The 18,556-nt window shown below is 50.9% G+C and overlaps 2 protein-coding genes and 1 non-coding gene across 5 annotated transcripts; 2 read left to right on the forward strand and 1 right to left on the reverse strand.

Annotated features, from left to right (window-relative positions):
• The first annotated feature begins 258 nt into the window (after nucleotides 1-258).
• Nucleotides 259-8,232, forward strand: Slc29a2 (solute carrier family 29 member 2). 3 transcript variants are annotated; one of them, NM_031738.1, is given in 12 exon segments: nucleotides 995-1,180; nucleotides 1,416-1,497; nucleotides 2,775-2,935; nucleotides 3,108-3,247; nucleotides 3,721-3,855; nucleotides 4,080-4,177; nucleotides 4,348-4,429; nucleotides 5,231-5,367; nucleotides 5,634-5,742; nucleotides 5,829-5,914; nucleotides 6,679-6,878; nucleotides 7,375-7,636. In NM_031738.1, coding segments are annotated over 12 exon segments (1,371 nt in total). In that variant the 5' UTR covers nucleotides 995-1,151; the 3' UTR covers nucleotides 7,487-7,636.
• A 7,513-nt stretch (nucleotides 8,233-15,745) lies between these two features.
• On the reverse strand, nucleotides 15,746-15,827 carry Trnas-gcu2 (transfer RNA serine (anticodon GCU) 2). The gene has a single exon. It is a non-coding gene; the product is annotated as a tRNA-Ser (tRNA).
• A 487-nt stretch (nucleotides 15,828-16,314) lies between these two features.
• On the forward strand, nucleotides 16,315-18,537 carry B4gat1 (beta-1,4-glucuronyltransferase 1). The gene is made up of 2 exons (NM_001106324.1): nucleotides 16,315-17,456; nucleotides 17,700-18,537. Exons 1-2 carry the CDS (start codon nucleotides 16,401-16,403, stop codon nucleotides 17,889-17,891), a joined length of 1,248 nt encoding a protein of 415 aa, NP_001099794.1. The 5' UTR covers nucleotides 16,315-16,400; the 3' UTR covers nucleotides 17,892-18,537.
• Nucleotides 18,538-18,556: the final 19 nt, after the last annotated feature.

The following is an 18,556-nucleotide window of genomic DNA, read 5'->3' on the forward strand; positions in this document are numbered from 1 at the left end:
CAGAGAACAACCTGCTGGAGTCACTTTAGTCTTTCCAACATATGGGTCCTGAGGCTTGACTTCAGGTCATCAGGCTTGGCAGTAAACACTCTCACCAGCCCAGACAAATATACTCTTAACTTAGAGAAACATTAAGTCTCACTTCCCCCATGCCAGAGAAACCATACCCATGCATAAATTATAAGACTGTAACTTGCAATCTTATCAGTTTTCACGAGGTGGGGGTAATAGTGGAAGGTGGATGCCTTCTAACTAAACGTTATCGAGAGAACGTTAACATGATGTGGCCTGGAACCGCCGGAAAATTAGTTTTTTTTAAGCACTGTGGTGGTGGCGAAGGCGATTACAGGGGAGAGAGCCAAACATCACCTCCTGGGCCACGATTCCCTCCGGAGCCTTTGTCCAACCCTCCTTATTGGACCCAGGTACTGCAGAAGGGCCTATCTGTCTGTCTTCCAAGTATGTTAGGGAGTTTCGTTTGCAAAAGTCCCTGACCACCCCTCGACCTCTGAGGAAACTGCCTCAGGGTACCGAGCCGGGACCTTAAGCGACAATAGGTGACACAGACTTCTTTCTCCTGGTCGGACTTGCTCCCTAATTTGCTGACTGGGTAGCAGCAAGTTTAGAGAGCCCCAAATCTTACACGGTGCAAACGCGGCTCGACCTCGGAACGTGCCAAGAGGAAGAACCTCCCAGCTAGATCGGCTGTGCCTAACTACCAACGGACCCTCCTCCTGTGCAGTCCTTGTCCCCCTCCCCAGAGATTCCGGACAGATGCCTAAGGAGAAATCATGGGTGTGAGGGGGAAGGGACGGCAATGAGACACAGCTACACACGTGGAAGAAAGGAGGAAGCAGGAACCCAATACCACAAAGGCACAGCCACCAGCGAGGCGGAGTCTGGAGAGCTGGCGTTCGGGGGAGGGGTGCAGTGGCTCTTTGTCCCCGCCCTGGGGGCGGAGCCGTGGTCCGAGCTTGCAAAACGTGGTCCAGTGTTACCCAACCTGGACCCTCTCACTGGCTACAGCACTCCCTCCGACCTTGGGATTCCCAGACACCGGCCAGCGTTGCTGCCCTTCGGCTTCCTAGCCCTGCGTAGGCGCAGGTGCAACCTCCCTGCAGTGGGCCTGGTGCAATAGGACTGCGGACATCATGGCGCACGGAAACGCCCCTCGGGACAGGTAAGGCGGGAACCCATGTGGCGCGTACCATGGCCCAGATGGTCATGAACCTGTGAGTTCCCGCTCGTCTGGATGCTCCTGGGCGCCAAGACCAACGGGACTACAATTCCCATCAGCCAATTCCCTTGGCTGCCTGAACCAGGGTGATGGGGATTGTAGTCCGTTCTACTGAGGGGCGGCTAGGGCGGCCCAGGCTTATGTCCTCGGGGATGACCTTCTGATTGATCCCCCACAGCTACCACCTGGTCGGGATCAGCTTCTTCATTTTGGGTCTGGGCACCCTCCTCCCCTGGAACTTCTTCATTACCGCCATCCCGGTGAGACCCGCGGCCGATGGGCAACCGCATGGCCACAAACCTCCTTCCCTCCAGTCGTCTTGGACTGCGGTTCAGGAGCCGCTTTCCTCACCAGGCCACCTACTACAACTCAGCTGTCAGCGAAAGCACCAGACTCATAGAGGGAACCGCCTCTCGCCTGGCCAGGCAAACTTTTAGGAATGTCCAGATCCCAGAGGGGCAGGGCCATCAACGCAGGGAATTTGACTAGCAAAGGAGCTACCATCCCATGTCCTTTGTCGCTATTTCTGGCCACTCACTCCAAAAGTGTTTTTTTCAAGCCTTTGGCTTTCTTTGCAATGACACGAATTACATTCATTCAACTAATACGTAATGGGCAACTACTGTAGACTAGGCATTGCAGATGTGGAGGAACCGTAAGGGAGGAAGGCCCTATTCCCCAAAGCATGCATTCTTTTATGGAAAGGCAGAAATATATAGCTTGTGTTTTCTTTGGGATAGGGTTATTCAAAGATATTCAGGGGGTTAACTTCCCAGGTGTCTGTGGAATACCTAAATCAGTGCTGGACCCTGGATACCAAGATGAATCAGCTACTGAATTTGAGATCCACAGAGCCTGGGCTATTAATAATGTAACATGACACATGCCATTCCATTCCAGCCTGAAGCAGAGTGCTAAGGGCTCTCAGAAGAACTTTCTCCTGCTTCAAAGAAGAGACTTGTAAACTAGGAAATGAACAGACAAAGGGTGGGGGGAATTCAGAGTGGAGGTAAAGAAGACCCTATTTAGAGAAAGATCTGGGGCCTACAGCTTACCAGAATGGAGCAGAAGACAGACAAAAAAAGGAGTCTGAGATCTGATTCTAAAGGATCCAAACACATGAGGTCTGCCTCGCAGGCCATGGGCAGTTCAAGCAGAAGAGTGCTGGGATATGTGTGCCCGAGAGAATGTATTGGCTTAATACCTACGCTGGAGCCTGGCACACAGTAGGTGTTCAGTAAATACCCAAGGAATGAATAAGTGTTGAGGTTGTTACAGCAGTGGGAATGGAGACTAGGGTCAGGACATTGAAGAGGAAATGGGACCCAGAGATGAAGCAAGGCCTTGGGCTCAGGCACAGCAGTCAGCCATTTAATCCAGTGAATACACATCAAGCTCCAACTGTGTGCCCGGTGCTGGGAACAGTGCAAAGACAGTCCATAGATTTCAACCAAACAAAGATGTTAACCAAGTGTGGGGAGGTGGAGGTGGGAGGGGGAAGTGCTTCCTGACCCTACACTGTCTCCCTGTGTGGCAGTACTTCCAGGGGCGGTTGGCAGGGACCAACAGCAGCGCTGAGACCCCGAGCACCAACCACACCAGTCCCACAGACACCTTCAACTTCAACAACTGGGTGACACTGCTGTCCCAGCTGCCTCTACTGCTCTTCACGCTCCTCAACTCCTTCTTGTATCAGTGGTGAGAATCAGCCCTTGGACCCCAGCCTCCTTGTGGAGACAGTCACAGAGGCCAGAAATACCTCCTGCTCCTCTCCTTTCCTGCTCCCACCTCATCACCCCAGCTCCACTGCCCTGCCCCATGCCCATCTGCTCCTGGTGGCCCCCTGACGTCCTCTGCCCCTTCTGAGCAGCATCCCTGAGTCGGTGCGTATTCTGGGCAGCCTGCTGGCCATACTACTGCTCTTTGCCCTGACAGCAGCGCTGGTGAAGGTGGATTTGAGCCCCGGGCTGTTCTTTTCCATCACCATGGCATCCGTCTGGTTCATCAATTGTAAGCATTACCTCCCTCCAAGTTCCCCACCTCTTCCTTGTGCTGGGACAGCCCAGCAGATCCTTTAAAGGTGGACAATACCATTATCACCCAAGTTCCCAGAGGAGAAAATGAGTCTAGGACCCATAGTGACCTAGGGAGACCTCCTAGTCAGAAGCCTCACAGACCAGTGGTTATATCTCAAAAGAGAAACAGGCTGGGTTTGGTGGTGCATATCTTTAACTCCAGCACTTGCGAGGCAGAGGCAGACAGATCTCTGTGAGTTCAAGACCATCCTGGTTACATGATGACTAGCAAATAAATAAATAAATGAATAAGAAAAATAGATGGGGGATGTTTTACCAGACTACCCAAAGTCCCCGGGAAAACGCACACTTGCCTAGACTGTGGCTTCCCATGCACCTTGTGGATAACTTCCTCTCGGATGCTGCTGAGGCTGTCTGAGTGTTGGTCCCCTCCATGCCTCTCCACAGCCTTCTGTGCAGTGCTTCAAGGCAGCCTCTTTGGGCAGTTGGGTACCATGCCTTCTACCTACAGCACCCTCTTCCTCAGTGGCCAGGGCCTGGCTGGGATCTTCGCTGCCCTTGCTATGCTCACGTCCTTAGCCAGTGAGTATACCTGGGGGGGCTGGAGGACTGGACAGCCTCTAGAATTTGGGGGAGAGCCGTCAGAGGAGGAAGATGCCTGGTTTGTGGGGTGGAGGCAGAGGAGGAAGTGAGGCTGAGGGACTGGGCCCTTGAGCTTTCCACTGAGGGAGAATGACCAAGTGACACTACAGAAAACTGGGACTGTGAGATTTGTGCCTCCTCGGCAGTTAAAGTTTCTGTCACAGGTGGCGTGGACCCCCAGACCTCTGCCCTTGGGTACTTCATCACACCCTGTGTGGGCATCCTCCTCTCCATCATATGTTACCTCAGTCTGCCCCATCTGGTAAGCCTGCCACTGGGCTAGATGTACCCAGCACCTCAGGGAATTTTGGACAAAACCCTGGAAGAGGCGAAGAAGAGAAGTTGACTGGGAGACCTCAGCTTCCCAGCCAAGGGTGTGGAGGGGGATTACCAGAAGCCTTGTGCAGGACTGACTTGCTGATCCTTCTGCAGAAGTTTGCCCGTTACTACCTGACCAAGAAGCCTCAGGCCCCAGTTCAGGAGCTGGAGACCAAAGCTGAGCTCCTCGGAGCTGGTAAGTCGCAGGACACCTCGGGGGGATTATGGGAGAGACACCGGAAGTTCAGGTACTCTCCTGGGAAGTATTCCCTCTGTCCTCCCAGGAATCCATCCCTTTGAGCCTTGTTTGAGCAGAAGCAGGCCATGAAGGGACGCTGCTACCCTGCAATTCAGTTTCCTCCCGAACAAAACTGAGAAGCAGCAGAGAGCACTTTGGATCTATGATCTCTAAGCCTTGGGCAGATCACTAAATTGCTCTAAGCTCCATTTCTTGGTTGTTGTTATTGTTTTTTTTTTTTTTTTTTTTTTTGGTAACAGGGTATTACTACATAGGCCAGAATGGCCTCAGAGCTAGAAATCTGCCTACCTCTGCTCCCTGGGTGCTGAGACTAAAGACGTTTGCCACCATGCCTGACTTTAGGCTCCATTTCTTCATTGCAAAGTGACAATGAGAGAATCTATCCAAGATGCTTAGCTCATTGCCTGGCGTGTGGGCAGAGGGAAAGCAAGTCAGAGGTCAGGCTAGGTAACAGAGAGGCTAGACTAGTCTGGGCTAGAAAGAGATCCTATCTTCAAAAACAAACAACAACAACAACAAAAACACATGTGAGTGCTCAGATGAAATTCAGTCACGTGTCTAACAGGCCATGGGTCAATCCTCAATGCTGCAATAGACAAGCAATAAACAGGCTGTCACTACGGCTAATCCCCTTCTCCTGTACTTAGGATGGAAAGAGTCCCTTTTTCAACACTGAGGATTTCCTTGTTTTTGGGAATTTGAGCCATGGGCCTGACCCCAACCTTCCCTCTCCCCTAGATGAGAAGAATGGGATTCCTGTCAGCCCCCAGCAGGCAGGCCCAACTCTGGATCTTGACCCAGAGAAGGAGCTGGAGCTGGGGCTGGAGGAACCACAGAAGCCAGGAAAACCTTCGGTCTTTGTCGTCTTCCGGAAGGTTCGTTGTCTCTTCGAAGGTTCAGCTAAGAGATAGCTTCTAACCACCAACCACCCAGGGATCTTCTCCAGCCCTGGGACCCTCTGAGACCAGAATTGGACCTTAGTGCTTACTCTCGGTTCATTGGCTCATGGGTTCATTGGTTCATTGGCTTAAGGAGACAGGGGGCGGGGCTGCAGCAGCAGGGCTGGGCTGGGCTGGGCTGGGGGCTGCATGACTGACATGGGGCTTCCCTGCCCACTCACACCCCTGCCTCCGGCTCCCAGATCTGGCTGACGGCGCTGTGCCTTGTGTTGGTCTTCACAGTCACCCTGTCGGTCTTTCCTGCTATCACAGCCATGGTGACCACCAGCTCCAATAGCCCCGGGAAGTGGAGTGAGTGCTGGAGTTAGGCAGGGAGTGGGGGAGTGGGGGAAGGGGCAAACAGGGATCGGGCTGACTATCAGCTTTCTCTTCCCCAGGTCAGTTCTTCAACCCTATCTGTTGCTTCCTGCTCTTCAACGTCATGGATTGGCTGGGCCGGAGCCTGACTTCCTACTTCCTGTGGGTGAGCCTGTCTAGACTAAACCAGCCAGAAGTTTGGGAAGTAACTGGAGACCAAAGGGAGGGGAGGAACATAGAAAGGTGACTTTCAGTAGTCCCCTGACCTGACGTTGGAACAACCCTCTTGACTGACAGTGAGTTCCTCCCAAGCAGAAGCCATTACATGTAGTGGAGCACCATGGCCCCAGCCCCAGCCCCAGCCCAGGCCCCTGCTGCATGAGGCTCATGTACCTGATGAGGAACTGGACATGATTCTTAGTCAGGGGACTGCTGTCAGTGGGGCACTGTTTCCTTGTGTGAAAGTTCTCTGGGAAGTAGAGCAAGTGCAGCAGCAGCAGCCTGCGTGGGGGCACACCCTGGAGACCCAGCCTCCCACCTCTTTGAAGTCCCATCAGGGAGAGTTGACCAGTGGGTTCCTGTGGTTAGAGGAATGCATGCCGGGGCTCCAGTGCACATGTCTGTAGATGACCTGACTCTCTTGTGTGTTTCATGAAAGCTAGAACACAGGATTTTGAGTGCTCTTACTATAAAGACTTGACCGGGGTGAGAGAGATGACTCAGTGAGAGATGGCTCAGGTCTTCCAGAAGTCTAGTTCCCAGCACACGTCACTCTGCTCTCAGCTGCCAGTACCTTTAGCCCAATGGGGCTAGATACCCTCTTCTGGCCTTCTGGGACGGACGCACGCACGCACGCACGCACACGCACACTCGTGTGCCATACCCCCTGCCTAGCTACAGGACCCACACTCACCTGAGCCTCTGTCACAGCCAGATGAGGACAGCCAGCTGCTGCCCCTGCTGGTGTGCCTGCGCTTCCTGTTCGTGCCCCTCTTCATGCTGTGTCATGTGCCCCAGCGTGCCCGGCTGCCCATCATCTTCTGGCAGGATGCCTACTTCATCACATTCATGCTGCTCTTCGCCATTTCCAACGGCTACTTCGTGTCTCTCACCATGTGTCTGGCACCCAGGTCTGGGAAGCAAAGGGTTGGGGGGATGGGCATGGGGAGGGCCTAGCTCTCTGAGGGGTATCTGGAAAGGAAGACCATTGCCCCTAGGTAGCTGTCTTAAGACCTCTGCTGCCATCCTATGGGACAGGCCTTCACTGTGGCACTTGTCCCAGGCTAGGAACTGAGGATGTTACCTGCCCAGGTGGCCTAGCCATTCTCTACAGGGGCAATAGGCCGGGACTCTCGGGAGACTGAACATGACAAGAAGAACCAGTTGGGAATATTTTGCTGAGAAATGGAGCAACTGAATTTAAAACCCTATAAAGCTGGACCCTCAAGGTCCAGAGAGATGCTCTTCTTCAGCAACCTCAGAGGAGACTGAGCCCAGAGAAAGCCAGGTTATAATGACCCAGGATGGAGTCAGACCTAGACTAGAACTCCAGTGCTGAGGGATAGCAGAGGGCCAGAAACTGTGTTTAAGGTTAGGCTTATAAGTTCCTATCTCCCTGTGTTCTAGGCAGGTGCTGCCGCATGAGAGGGAGGTGGCCGGAGCCCTCATGACCTTCTTCCTGGCCCTGGGACTCTCCTGCGGAGCCTCTCTCTCCTTCCTCTTTAAGGCTTTACTCTGAGGACCACCGCACTCCACAGTCCTCCCTCACTGCTGCTTCTGGAGCTGGACATTCCCGGGGAAGGACCTCTGCTATACCGGGTCTCTTGGTCTGTGGGTGCCAGGAGGGGGCAGAAACTACCTTGGCTGGTAGCCACATTGCATATGGTGAGGAAGAATCCACCATCGGTCCTTCTGCCCCTCAGCTAGCAGTAAACTGGACAGAGAGACATGGATCTCACTGAGATGCACAGAAGATCACATTGGAAGGCACCCGTCCAGGGAAAGAGGGCACAGGGCCGGGGCCCGAGCCCTTCACTGCCATCCGGACTATATCTGTTCATCAAACCACCCACTGACCCCAGGGAGCAAAGCCACCTATAGGTCTTGCTTAGAACACCCTGATGGTCTCTACCTCGGCTCAGAGTGGGAACTGGGCCCAGCTCCAGAGCAACAACTTCCCCCTCTCACCCACAAGGCCCTGGGTAGGGCATGAAGTGTTGTGGAAATTGAGGGGAAGACAAAAAGGCCTCTGTGAGGCCTTTAGGACAAGCTGGGCAGGGATCATCCCCAGGTGGGATTCGACTGGTCTATGGAAGAGTAAGGCTACGGCCTTCATCTCCCTCCTAGAAGGTGCTGACCCTGTGGCCCACCGCTTGCTTCATTCCTCAAAGGTCTCCAGAGAGGTGCCCAGAGCACTTGCTCCCATCTCCTCACCCCATTTCTCCTCACTCTGTTCCCGCATCCAGTAAAAAGTGTTCATTTCTATGATGGATTCTTGGAGTGTTTACTTCTAAAGTCCTGCTCTTGTGATTGGCCTCAGTAAACTGGGTGGGGCAGAGATGGTTGTAACCACATGACAGACAGAGGTGGCTGGTTCTGAGAGGTATAGAGGTTTGTATGCTGGCTCTCTGGACCTCTGGACAGCTGAGGAGGCCAAATGGGCTTGCTAGAAGCTGTCCTTCTGGAGTACCCGGGGTTTGATTCCCAGCATTCATGTGATGACCGGAAACTAACTCAGGTTCTAGGGGATCCAACACCCTCTTACAGGCACCAGGCCTGTAGTTGTTTAAATTATCCAGTATTTATACCAATAAAGACACAGGAGGTGTAAACGGAATTAAAAATCTGCTAGCTTGGTGAGGTAACTTCTTATTTTCTGAACTACATACAAAATAGCAATTTACATGCCTGATAGTGCTTTAAAAATCTCTGTCATCCTACAGAGCTAGTCTACCTTTCTCTTGAGCTCCTCCAAACCCAACAGGGCTCCTTAGCTCTCTTTCCTAGAATACTGTTTCACCTGTGTCTGGCCAGCTGCTTCACCTGCTCCTGAAAACCCAAAGAGAAAATCCCTGTCTTCTTACCTGGAGCTCCTTCCATAAAGTCAAGTGGGGGGGGGGGGGAAGGGAGAGAGAGAGGTGGATAGAGTGCTTTATCCCAGTTGATTATAAAAGTCTCTAGCTATACCCTTGGTAGGATGATTCAAATCACCGTAATGGGGAGGAGCTCTCCAAGCCAAGTCCATAGAAGCCATTTCACCTTTACAGTGGGGTAGCTCCAGGCCACCTAGCTGACTTTGCCTCCGGTCATGGATCAAAGGCCACACGACCTCTCTCAAGCAACTTGCCTTAAAACAGGCAGGATCTTTCCATTCTTTAGCGATCTTACTTAAGCGTGCGTATTTTGCTAACAATTAGATTTTCTATGTGCAATAATCAAATATCCTGTGACATTCATAGATGCAGGCAAACACTCGTCACATACAAATACATTTAAAAGGTAGGAAGCAGTGGCTTTGTGAGTGCTTGGCTGGACAGCTAAGCCTTGCTATCCCCCTGCTTGAGCCCCCCAGCTCTCTCCTGCATCTGCTTCCTCTTCCAGTGTTGCTCAATCTCAGTTCTGGCAACAGCCAGGGTCCCCGATGGGCAGAAAAGCGGTCTGGCTCTGCACACCTGTGTGGCCTGCTCTGCCCAGTGAGGCTTTCTACCTCTGCCTTCCATGGGCATTCACGGAGCTCACCACAGGCTGAGCCAGTACAGGGCACTTGCTTAAACCATAGGTTTGTGGTATGGTAGAGGATGGTAAAGTAAGCTATGACTCTGGAAGCAGAAATAACCTGACTGAGGCTGGTGGGCCTGGGTCCCAATGCTTGCTGAGTCTTCGCCAGAGAATTCCCTAGGCCTGGCTGGGTCAGGAAAGTACCCCTCAGTCTCAGGAAAGCCACAAGGGCCACTATCAACTGGGACATGTCAGGAGGAGGCTGGCTTTTTTTTTTTTAAGATAAATATTTATTTTTAAAAATAAATGTGAAAAAAAGGGGGGGTTAGGGATTTAGCTCAGTGGTAGAGCACTTGCCTAGCAAGCTCAAGGCCCTGGGTTTGGTCCCCAGCTCCGGAAAAAAAAAAAAAAATGTGTGGGGCTGGAGAGGTGGCTCAGTGGTTAAGAGCACTGACTGCTCTTCCAGAGGTTCTGAGTTCAATTCCCAGCAACCACATGGTGGTTCACAACCATCTGTAATGAGATCTGATGCCCTCTTCTGGTTTGTCTGAGGACAGCTACAGTGCACTCATACATTAGACAGACAGACAGACAGACAGGTGACTGAGTGAGTGACTGAGTGAGTGACTGAGTGACTGACTGAGTGACTGACTGAGTGACTGACTGAGTGACTGACTGAGTGACTGACTGAGTGAGTGAGATCCTACTTAGGTTCTCTTGCTGTGAAGAAACCATGACCACAGTTATAAAGGAAAGGCTTACGATTCCGAGGCTGAGTCCATGATTGTCATGTTAAGAAGTGCAGCAGTATGCAGGCAGACATAGTGCAGGAAAGGTAGCTGAGAGTTCTACATCTGGATCTGTTGAGCAGTAGGAAAGAGACCATGGGCCACTAGACTTGGCTTGAGCTCCTGAAACCTCAAAGCCCACCAACTAGGGGCAAAAGCAAGCCACACCTACTCCAACAGGCCATGCCTCCAATAATCCCACTCCCTGAGTCTGAGTCTATGAGGGCCATTTCACTCAGACCACAAGTAATTTGCCTGTATATATGATATATGGCTCTGTGTGTGTGTGTATGTGTGTGTGTGTGTACACGCGTGTGCGCACACACGCACGCAGTGCCCACAGAGACTAGAAAAATGTCAAATCCCAACACTGGAGTTACAGATTAGATATGGGTGCTGGGAACAAATCTAAGAAGAGAACCTGGATCCTATTCAAAAGTAGCCAGTGCAGGGGTTGGGGATTTAGCTCAGTGGTAGAGCGCTTGCCTAGCAAGCACAAGGCCCTGGGTTCAGTCCCCAGCTCCGAAAAAAAGAAAAAAAAAAAGTAGCCAGTGCTCTTAACTGCAGAACCATCTCTCTGGTCCTTATCCCTCCACCTTCCTTTTGTGAGACTGAGCCTCACTAGGCTGGCATTGAACTCACAGAGATATGCCTGCTTCTGTCTCCCAAATGCTGGGATTAAAGATGTGCACACCATACCCAAAGGAAGCTGCTTTCGGTGTTAGGAACAAATGCTTGAGCAGGACTGCACCTGTGTAACGTGGAGGCCTTTTCTATGCTCACCCAGTTCTTCAATAAAGACATGTATGTTGACATTTGTTTTTGAATGCCTAAGCCTCATGCCAGGCTTGTTCCCCACTAGGGCATAACTCAATTATCCCATTTATACTAATCTACGTTCTGCCACATTGGTTACCTCGCCTCAATATCTGCAGTTCAGTTTCTCTCCTCTACGTCTTAGTTGCTAAATCTCCCATGCCACCCTCGTTCCCAGAGTTCCTCTCTCTGCCCAGAAGTCCCACCTTACTATTCTGACTTTTGCTGTAGACCATAGGCTTTTTTATTTCAACCAATCAAAAGGCAGGCAAGGAAGGAGAGAGACACATCTCCACACTGTACAAAAACATCCCTCCAACGTGCCTGTCTGTCCCTTTCCTGTTGCCCAGGGTCCTGCTACTACCACGTCCTCAGCACTGACACAGTTCTGCCATCAGACTCTGCCTCACCTCAAAGCAGCCCATTCCCACCACCAAGCCCTCGGAAGGATCAGTAACAGAGAGGACTGAGACAGCTTCATAGGAGGGGCTCAGACGTTTGAAGCTCATTCTTGACCCTAGACTTGCTGAACCTTTTATAGGGAAGGCTGGGTAATTCTACAAATGAGAAGCACTTAGCAGTGGGGTAGGTGCCTGCCTGTAATCCCAGGACTTGGAAGGTACATGCGGGAGGATCAGGAGCTCAAGATCATCTTTGTCCACATAGGGAATTTGAGGCCAGCATGGACTACATGAGAGACCCAGTCTCGGAAAATAAAACAAACAGGGCTGGAGAGATGGCTCAGAGGTTAAGAGCACTGGCTGCTTGCTCCTCCAGAGGTCCAGCATTGACATTACAGTTTGCAATTGTCTGTAATTTCAGTTCCTGGGTACCCAAGACCCTCTTCTGACTTGTACATGTGGTGCTCAGACATACATGCAGGCATATACACATACAATAATATGTAGACGTGGCTAGAAGGTGGATTTTAAAAAGCTAAACAATAATAATAAAACCGTCACAGAAGTATCTGACACCCGTGAATGTGTCAGCTCCTCCCCTGACCACTCACTACAGCCGTAGTTTCTGCTTTGGATAGGGCTGACACCTTGGTCTGGCTAGAGTCTCTAGGCCAAGGATGTGTATGGATGTTTTGCCTACATGTATGTCTGTGTACCACATGTGTGCATGGTGCCCTCAGATGTTGGAAGAGACCATTAGACACCCTGGAACTGGAGTTGCAGATGTTTGTGACTGCCATGTGGGTGCTGGAAATTGAACCTGGGTCTTCTAGAGCAGCCAGTGCTCTGCAGGGCAAGCCCTCCAGCCCTTGAGCTGAATTTTGAGCAAGGACCAGGTACCAACTAGTTGACCCGTGGTTTTATGACAAGGCCTGATCCATCTTCCTGGTGAAAGGAACCTCGTGCGAGAGTGCAGCCACATAACAGGGGAGATCTTGAGGTGTGGTCAGCCTACTACAAGGAACAGGTGAGGGGATGACAGAGCATGACAGAACAGGGCATGCTTCTGTAGTCATAGCTGTTGCCAGGATACTGTGGGTGGGCCTGGATGGTGTCCTGCCTTTTTCTCAGTTTCTCAACAAAATCACAGCTGGTTGAAGACACCAGACTAGGCCCAGGAAGTTCTAAACCTTCCTACTGTTGTGTCCCTTTAATATAGTTCATGTTGAGGTGACTCCCAACCATAAAATTATTTTTGCTGCTACTTCATAACTGTAATTTTGCTACCGTTATGAATCATAATGTGAAATATCTGTGTTTTCTGATGGTCATAGGGTGACCCTTGTGAAAAGGTTGTTTGATCCTTGAAGAGGTCTCGACCCACAGGTTGAGAGCCACTAAAGACTGGAGCTGGTAAGCAGGTGCCTCCTGGCCCTGCAGCTCCCTAGCCCAGCATTTGTTTGTTTGCTTGTTTGATGTTTTAAAGACTTTCGTCAATAAATAATAAAGGAAATATTTTTCTGGCAAAAAAAAATTTAAGGCTACTAAAAATGATAATAAATCTTTGTGGTGGTTTTGTCTTTGTCTCTCTCCCCTTCTAGGCTCATTGGTCGGTTGTTACCGTTTGGATCGGAAATGTCTTCAAGGACTATGTGCTGAGTGTCCGTTTGTTTGGGTTTTCTGTTTGTCCGTCTGTTTTGTTTCGAGCCAGGGTTTCCCTGTATAGCCCTGGCAGTTCTGGAGCTCTCTCTTCTATGTGAGTTGGTTCTTTTTTCGGAGCTGGGGACCGAACCCAGGGCCTTGTGCTTCCTAGGTAAGCGCTCTACCACTGAGCTAAATCCCCAGCCCCTCTATGTGAGTTTTTAATCTCAGGGATTTTCCTACAGCCACAAAAAGTCAATTCACACATTGGTAGTTGTGAGGGCCCAGGTGATTGGCTCAGGAGGGAGGGAAAGCCCACCTTGTTAGAAGAGAATTGCCTTTATCTGTCTCACACATCTGGGAACAACCCAGAGGGCTGAGGCCAAGCACAGCACAGACATCTCAGGAGGGAACTAGTCAAGGGCGGTTCTCTAAGACACCAAAAGGCACACTAATGCCCAAGCAGCTGTCTGGAGTAAGGATCATAGTGGAGGCAAACAAAATCTCAAAGTCTGGCAGAAGATCTGGAAGGGGTTTTTGTGGTGAACTGAAAAGCTCCCTCAAACTTCATGGAATTTACAAAGTCATGTGCATGCACAGTGAGCTGCCTGTTCAGAATTGGTCTGAGAAGATCCCGCATTTCACCAGAGCCGGGAGAGGTTATGGCAGGGCATAAGCAGCTTGGCTGATGTTGGAGACAAGCCTCAGCACAGAGCTGGAAGCCATGCTGTTTCTCTGGACAACAGTTACCAGTAGGAGTGTAAACCATATCATCCAAACTTTAAAACAGAAATTGAGCTAGCCACGGCAAGCATGCCATCAATCCCAGCAATGGGGAGCACGAGGCAAGAGTATCATGTAAAGACAGCTTTGGGCTCCATACTGAGTCTGAGGCCAGACTCAATGGTGCACACTTTCATGCCAGGTACGCAGGAGGCAAACTGGAATCTCTGTGGGTTGGAAGCCAGCCTGTTTTACATAACGAGTTCCTGGATTGCCAAGACTACATAGAGACCCTGTCTCAAAAACAAACAAACAAACAAAAACCCCACACCCTCTATCTCAAAATCACAAACAATAAAATAAAGATAATAGAGATTATCCATATGTGCTACTGGCCTATACACTCCAGAGGTGGTAGCAGGAGGTTCATAAGTTCAATCCCATCCTGGGCTATTATAGCAAGGCATGCTTAATAATAATAATAATAATAATAATAATAATAATAATAATAATAACAACAGGGGTCACCCAGGGTAGAGTAGAGCTGTACCAATAACCACTCCACCACACTCTTATTTCATTTCCCCCTCACTGTAGCCCCTTCTCAGCCCACAAAAGCCACCAAAGTTTTCCTTCACATAAAATATTTATTTTAATATAATTTATTTTGTGAAGTCTATTATTCTAAGAGTTCTGTTTGTGAAGGAAAATATTAAAAACAGAATTAATGAGCTATATCAGTAAGAAAAAAAGTGAGGGAAGATACGCCCCTCCAATCCCCCCCACCCCCACCCCCACCCCCCAGTCCCCAGGATTTCTCTGTGTAGCCCTGGCTGTCCTGGAACTAGCTCTGTTGACCAGGACTAGAATCTAACTCAGTATAGATTGTTATTTTTATTAATTATTGACCAGGTTATTAAAAAACAAAACAAAAGAAAGGCTGGTGATGATGGCTCATGCCTTTAACCCCAGCACTCGGGCACTTGGGAAGCAGAGGCAGGTGGATTTCTGACTATGGGGCCAGTCTGGTCTACAGAGTGAATGCCAGGACAGCCAGGGCCACATGGAGAAACCCTGTCTCAAAAAACTATGACCAAACCAAACCAAAGTTCTCACAGTGCAGCAAGTCTGGTTTCTGAGTCCCGTGTCTGAAAAACCAGGGCTGAAAGTTCAGAACCTCTCCACTCCTGACGCCTGTCTTCAGTGAAAAGGACCTGTATGTGGCGGGCTCCCTATAGCAGTGCCTATCACAGCCTTGGCAGAGAGCTGGCCCCCTAAGGACTACTGTATCTATCTGTGAAACAGAGATATCCTGAATCTTTAGGACCCTACAGCCTGTGGAAGCCACCCACTCACCCAATCCAACCCTGCTACTTAGTGCCCTTCCTGGTGTGTCCTAAAGATGTGTTCGGTATTTTTTAAGTCAGTTGATGAAGCAGTGGAAGTACCCGCCCTTCCCCCACACTTCTGCTAACGGTTTCCATTCATCCACACACACTAAGTGCCTTCAGTATACAGTGGCTTCTGTAGGACTATTCGAAGCCTTCTATTTCAGTGCATGCGATGGGTCAAGAGTGTGTAAATAAGATGTTTACACCCTGGAGGAAGCGAGAGGAAACAGCAGTGATTTAAACAATCACTCCCCTGCAGAAAACATCAGGTGAGGTGCTGCTGGTCAAAATCCGAGTACTAATCTTAGAGGCAGCTACTCCTACGCTGTACTTAGAAGAGGAAAAATAGTTGATCCTTAACACCATACACGTTCTGAAAGTTGTAGTATAAACCGTCTGGAAACGTAAGCTGTGGGCAAACAGTTTGGAGAAGAGAGTCGGATCCCGGGTTTCTTCACTTCGCTGCTCACAACAGGCAGAGTGTAGAAAATTAAGAAGCCTTCTCCCTATAAAACAGGACCGACGAGGATGGGATTCGAACCCACGCGTGCAAAGCACAATGGATTAGCAGTCCATCGCCTTAACCACTCGGCCACCTCGTCCCACGTAGGATGATCCTTTCCACATTCCTATATCTGCCATCTCCTGCGCACCTCCACGTTTACATTCATAATTCCGGTACTCACCCGGAAAAGTTCAAAAGAAGAAACAGTAACAAAGAGTTTTTTAAATTTCCTCTACAAAGGCTTCAACCGAGAACCGCGTCATCACGCCAGTGATGCACAAGCTCTGCCAGGGTTTTATTCCCCCGCGGTCCGGCGAGCGCACCAAAATTTCAGGATGAGCTAGGGCTGAGGGGGTCTAAATCCAGCTCCCCAGGGAGAGAAACGCGTCCAGGGGTCCCCGGCCGCGCGCCGAGACCGCGGCTAGGTTCAGCGTTTGCAAAGCGCGCGCCGAACCACCACTGCTGCAGTAGCTCCTCCTCTCTCACAGAGGGCGAGCTGGCAAGCGCCTACATGGAGGCAAGCGGATGGTGGGCGGTGCTGCGCGTAGGGCTCGGCTGGCCTCGGCTGGCCTCGGCGGCGCTCGGGAGGCTGCGGTAAATCCGGGCTTGCGGTGGCTGGCAGAGGTTACGGCCCGGTGGTCTCTGCTTCTCGCCGGGATCCCCGAGAGCCATGCAAATGTCCTACGCCATCCGATGCGCCTTCTACCAGCTGCTGCTGGCCGCGCTCATGTTGGTGGCAATGCTGCAGCTGCTCTACCTATCGCTGCTCTCCGGTCTGCACGGCCAGGAGGAGCAAGAACAGTATTTCGAGTTCTTCCCGCCGTCTCCGCGATCCGTAGACCAGGTAAAGTCTCAACTCCGCACCGCACTGGCCTCCGGAGGCGTTCTGGATGCCAGCGGCGATTATCGCGTCTACAGGGGTCTACTGAAGACCACCATGGACCCCAACGATGTCATCTTGGCCACGCATGCCAGCGTAGACAACCTACTGCACCTGTCCGGACTTCTGGAGCGCTGGGAGGGTCCGCTGTCCGTTTCAGTGTTCGCGGCCACCAGAGAAGAGGCGCAGCTGGCCACGGTGCTGGCCTACGCGCTGAGCAGCCACTGCCCCGAGATGCGCGCCAGGGTCGCCATGCACCTCGTGTGCCCCTCGCGTTATGAGGCCGCTGTGCCCGACCCCCGAGAGCCTGGGGAGTTTGCCCTGCTGCGGTCCTGTCAAGAGGTCTTTGACAAGCTAGCCAGGGTGGCCCAACCCGGGATTAATTATGCACTGGGGACCAACATCTCCTATCCCAATAACCTGTTAAGGAATCTGGCTCGAGAAGAAGCCAATTATGCCCTGGTGATCGATGTGGACATGGTGCCTAGCGAAGGGCTGTGGAGAAGCCTAAGGGAAATGTTGGATCAGAGTAACCACTGGGATGGCACAGCCCTGGTGGTGCCTGCGTTTGAAATTCGCCGAGCCCGCCGGATGCCGATGAACAAGAACGAGCTAGTACAGCTCTATCAGGTGGGCGAAGTCCGGCCCTTCTATTATGGGCTATGCACGCCTTGCCATGCGCCCACCAACTACTCCCGCTGGGTCAACCTGCCAGAAGAGAGTTTGCTGAGACCTGCCTACGTGGTGCCCTGGAGGGACCCCTGGGAACCGTTTTACGTGGCTGGAGGAAAGGTGCCCACATTTGATGAACGCTTTCGGCAGTATGGTTTCAATCGAATCAGCCAGGTACTTAAAAAGGAGAGGGCATGTGGGACTGGAACTGGAGGTATGTCAGGGATGGAGTGGCCATTGGTGGGAAAGAGGCAATGAAGCAAGAAGATGGATGGTGTAGAATTGAGGAGGGTGGAGTGACACTTTAAGGATGATCATTTGGGCCCTGGGGATATCATTAAGTTATTATGATTAAATTATTATGACCTCTCTCTGTCTCTCTCCCTCTCTTCCCTCTCCTCTCCTCCATCTCTCCAGGCTTGTGAACTGCACATGGCAGGGTTTAATTTTGAGGTGCTGAACGAAGGTTTTCTGGTTCATAAGGGATTCAAGGAGGCATTGAAGTTTCACCCCCAAAAGGAGGCTGAAAACCAGCGCAATAAGATTCTTTACCGACAATTCAAACAGGAGTTGAAGGCTAGGTACCCCAACTCTCCCCACCGATGCTGAGTTCTTTCCTTCCACGGTCTGAGAATTTTCAGCATCTGGCGCTTCAGGCCTGACTGGGGTAAGAACATGCCTCCACTTTACAGAGGTAGCTGTGGTTTTGGAACACTGGACTTGACTATGAGGTGCTGGGAGCAAGTCTCAGCTTTACCACTAACTAGTAGGGTGGCCTTGAGCAAAACCTGTTCCTTCTCTGAGCCTCCATTACCCCGTCTGTAAAAAGGGAGGTGAAAATACCTACCTCACAGAACTGTTGGCTCAGATGAGACGCTGTATGTGAAAACATCCTGTAAACTTCGTACAAATGTGAAGTATTAATATTGCTACAGTGTTATTATTATGATATTGTTATTATTAACAATGTTGGGTGGATAGCGGCAGAGCAAAAAGTATGAATGGGCTAGAGCTTGAGTATTTAATAAAATGAGCCTTTTGGAAAGATGAAAACATAGAACGTAGTGCTCAGAACTGGCGTAAAATGTAAGCTTCCTCGTTCTCTTCATGCCTGCGCCCTCCACCCTCCGAGCTCCAAGGAGGAAAGGGTCTGTAGGTCCTGGGGGTTAAAAGTCCCAGCTCTGTGCCCTCCTGGAGGTCGGGCTACTCATTTGCCTTCGGATGACAGTGTGTAAATAAACGAGTGTTACACCCACAGCTGGCTCTGTTACTCT

Source organism: Rattus norvegicus, chromosome 1 (genome assembly GCF_036323735.1).
Source record: "Rattus norvegicus strain BN/NHsdMcwi chromosome 1, GRCr8, whole genome shotgun sequence".
Lineage (NCBI taxonomy): Eukaryota > Metazoa > Chordata > Mammalia > Rodentia > Muridae > Rattus > Rattus norvegicus.

Bases quoted from the DNA above. Each gene is read 5' to 3' on its own strand.
- B4gat1 (NM_001106324.1), top strand. From the start codon at position 16,401: ATGCAAATGTCCTACGCCATCCGATGCGCCTTCTACCAGCTGCTGCTG. The intron at 17,457-17,699 runs GTACTTAAAAAG...CCATCTCTCCAG, and splicing joins GTTTCAATCGAATCAGCCAG to GCTTGTGAACTGCACATGGC.
- Slc29a2 (XM_008760174.4), top strand. From the start codon at position 2,425: ATGTATTGGCTTAATACCTACGCTGGAGCCTGGCACACA. The intron at 3,856-4,079 runs GTGAGTATACCT...TTTCTGTCACAG, and splicing joins TATGCTCACGTCCTTAGCCA to GTGGCGTGGACCCCCAGACC. The intron at 4,430-5,230 runs GTAAGTCGCAGG...CCTCTCCCCTAG, and splicing joins AGCTGAGCTCCTCGGAGCTG to ATGAGAAGAATGGGATTCCT.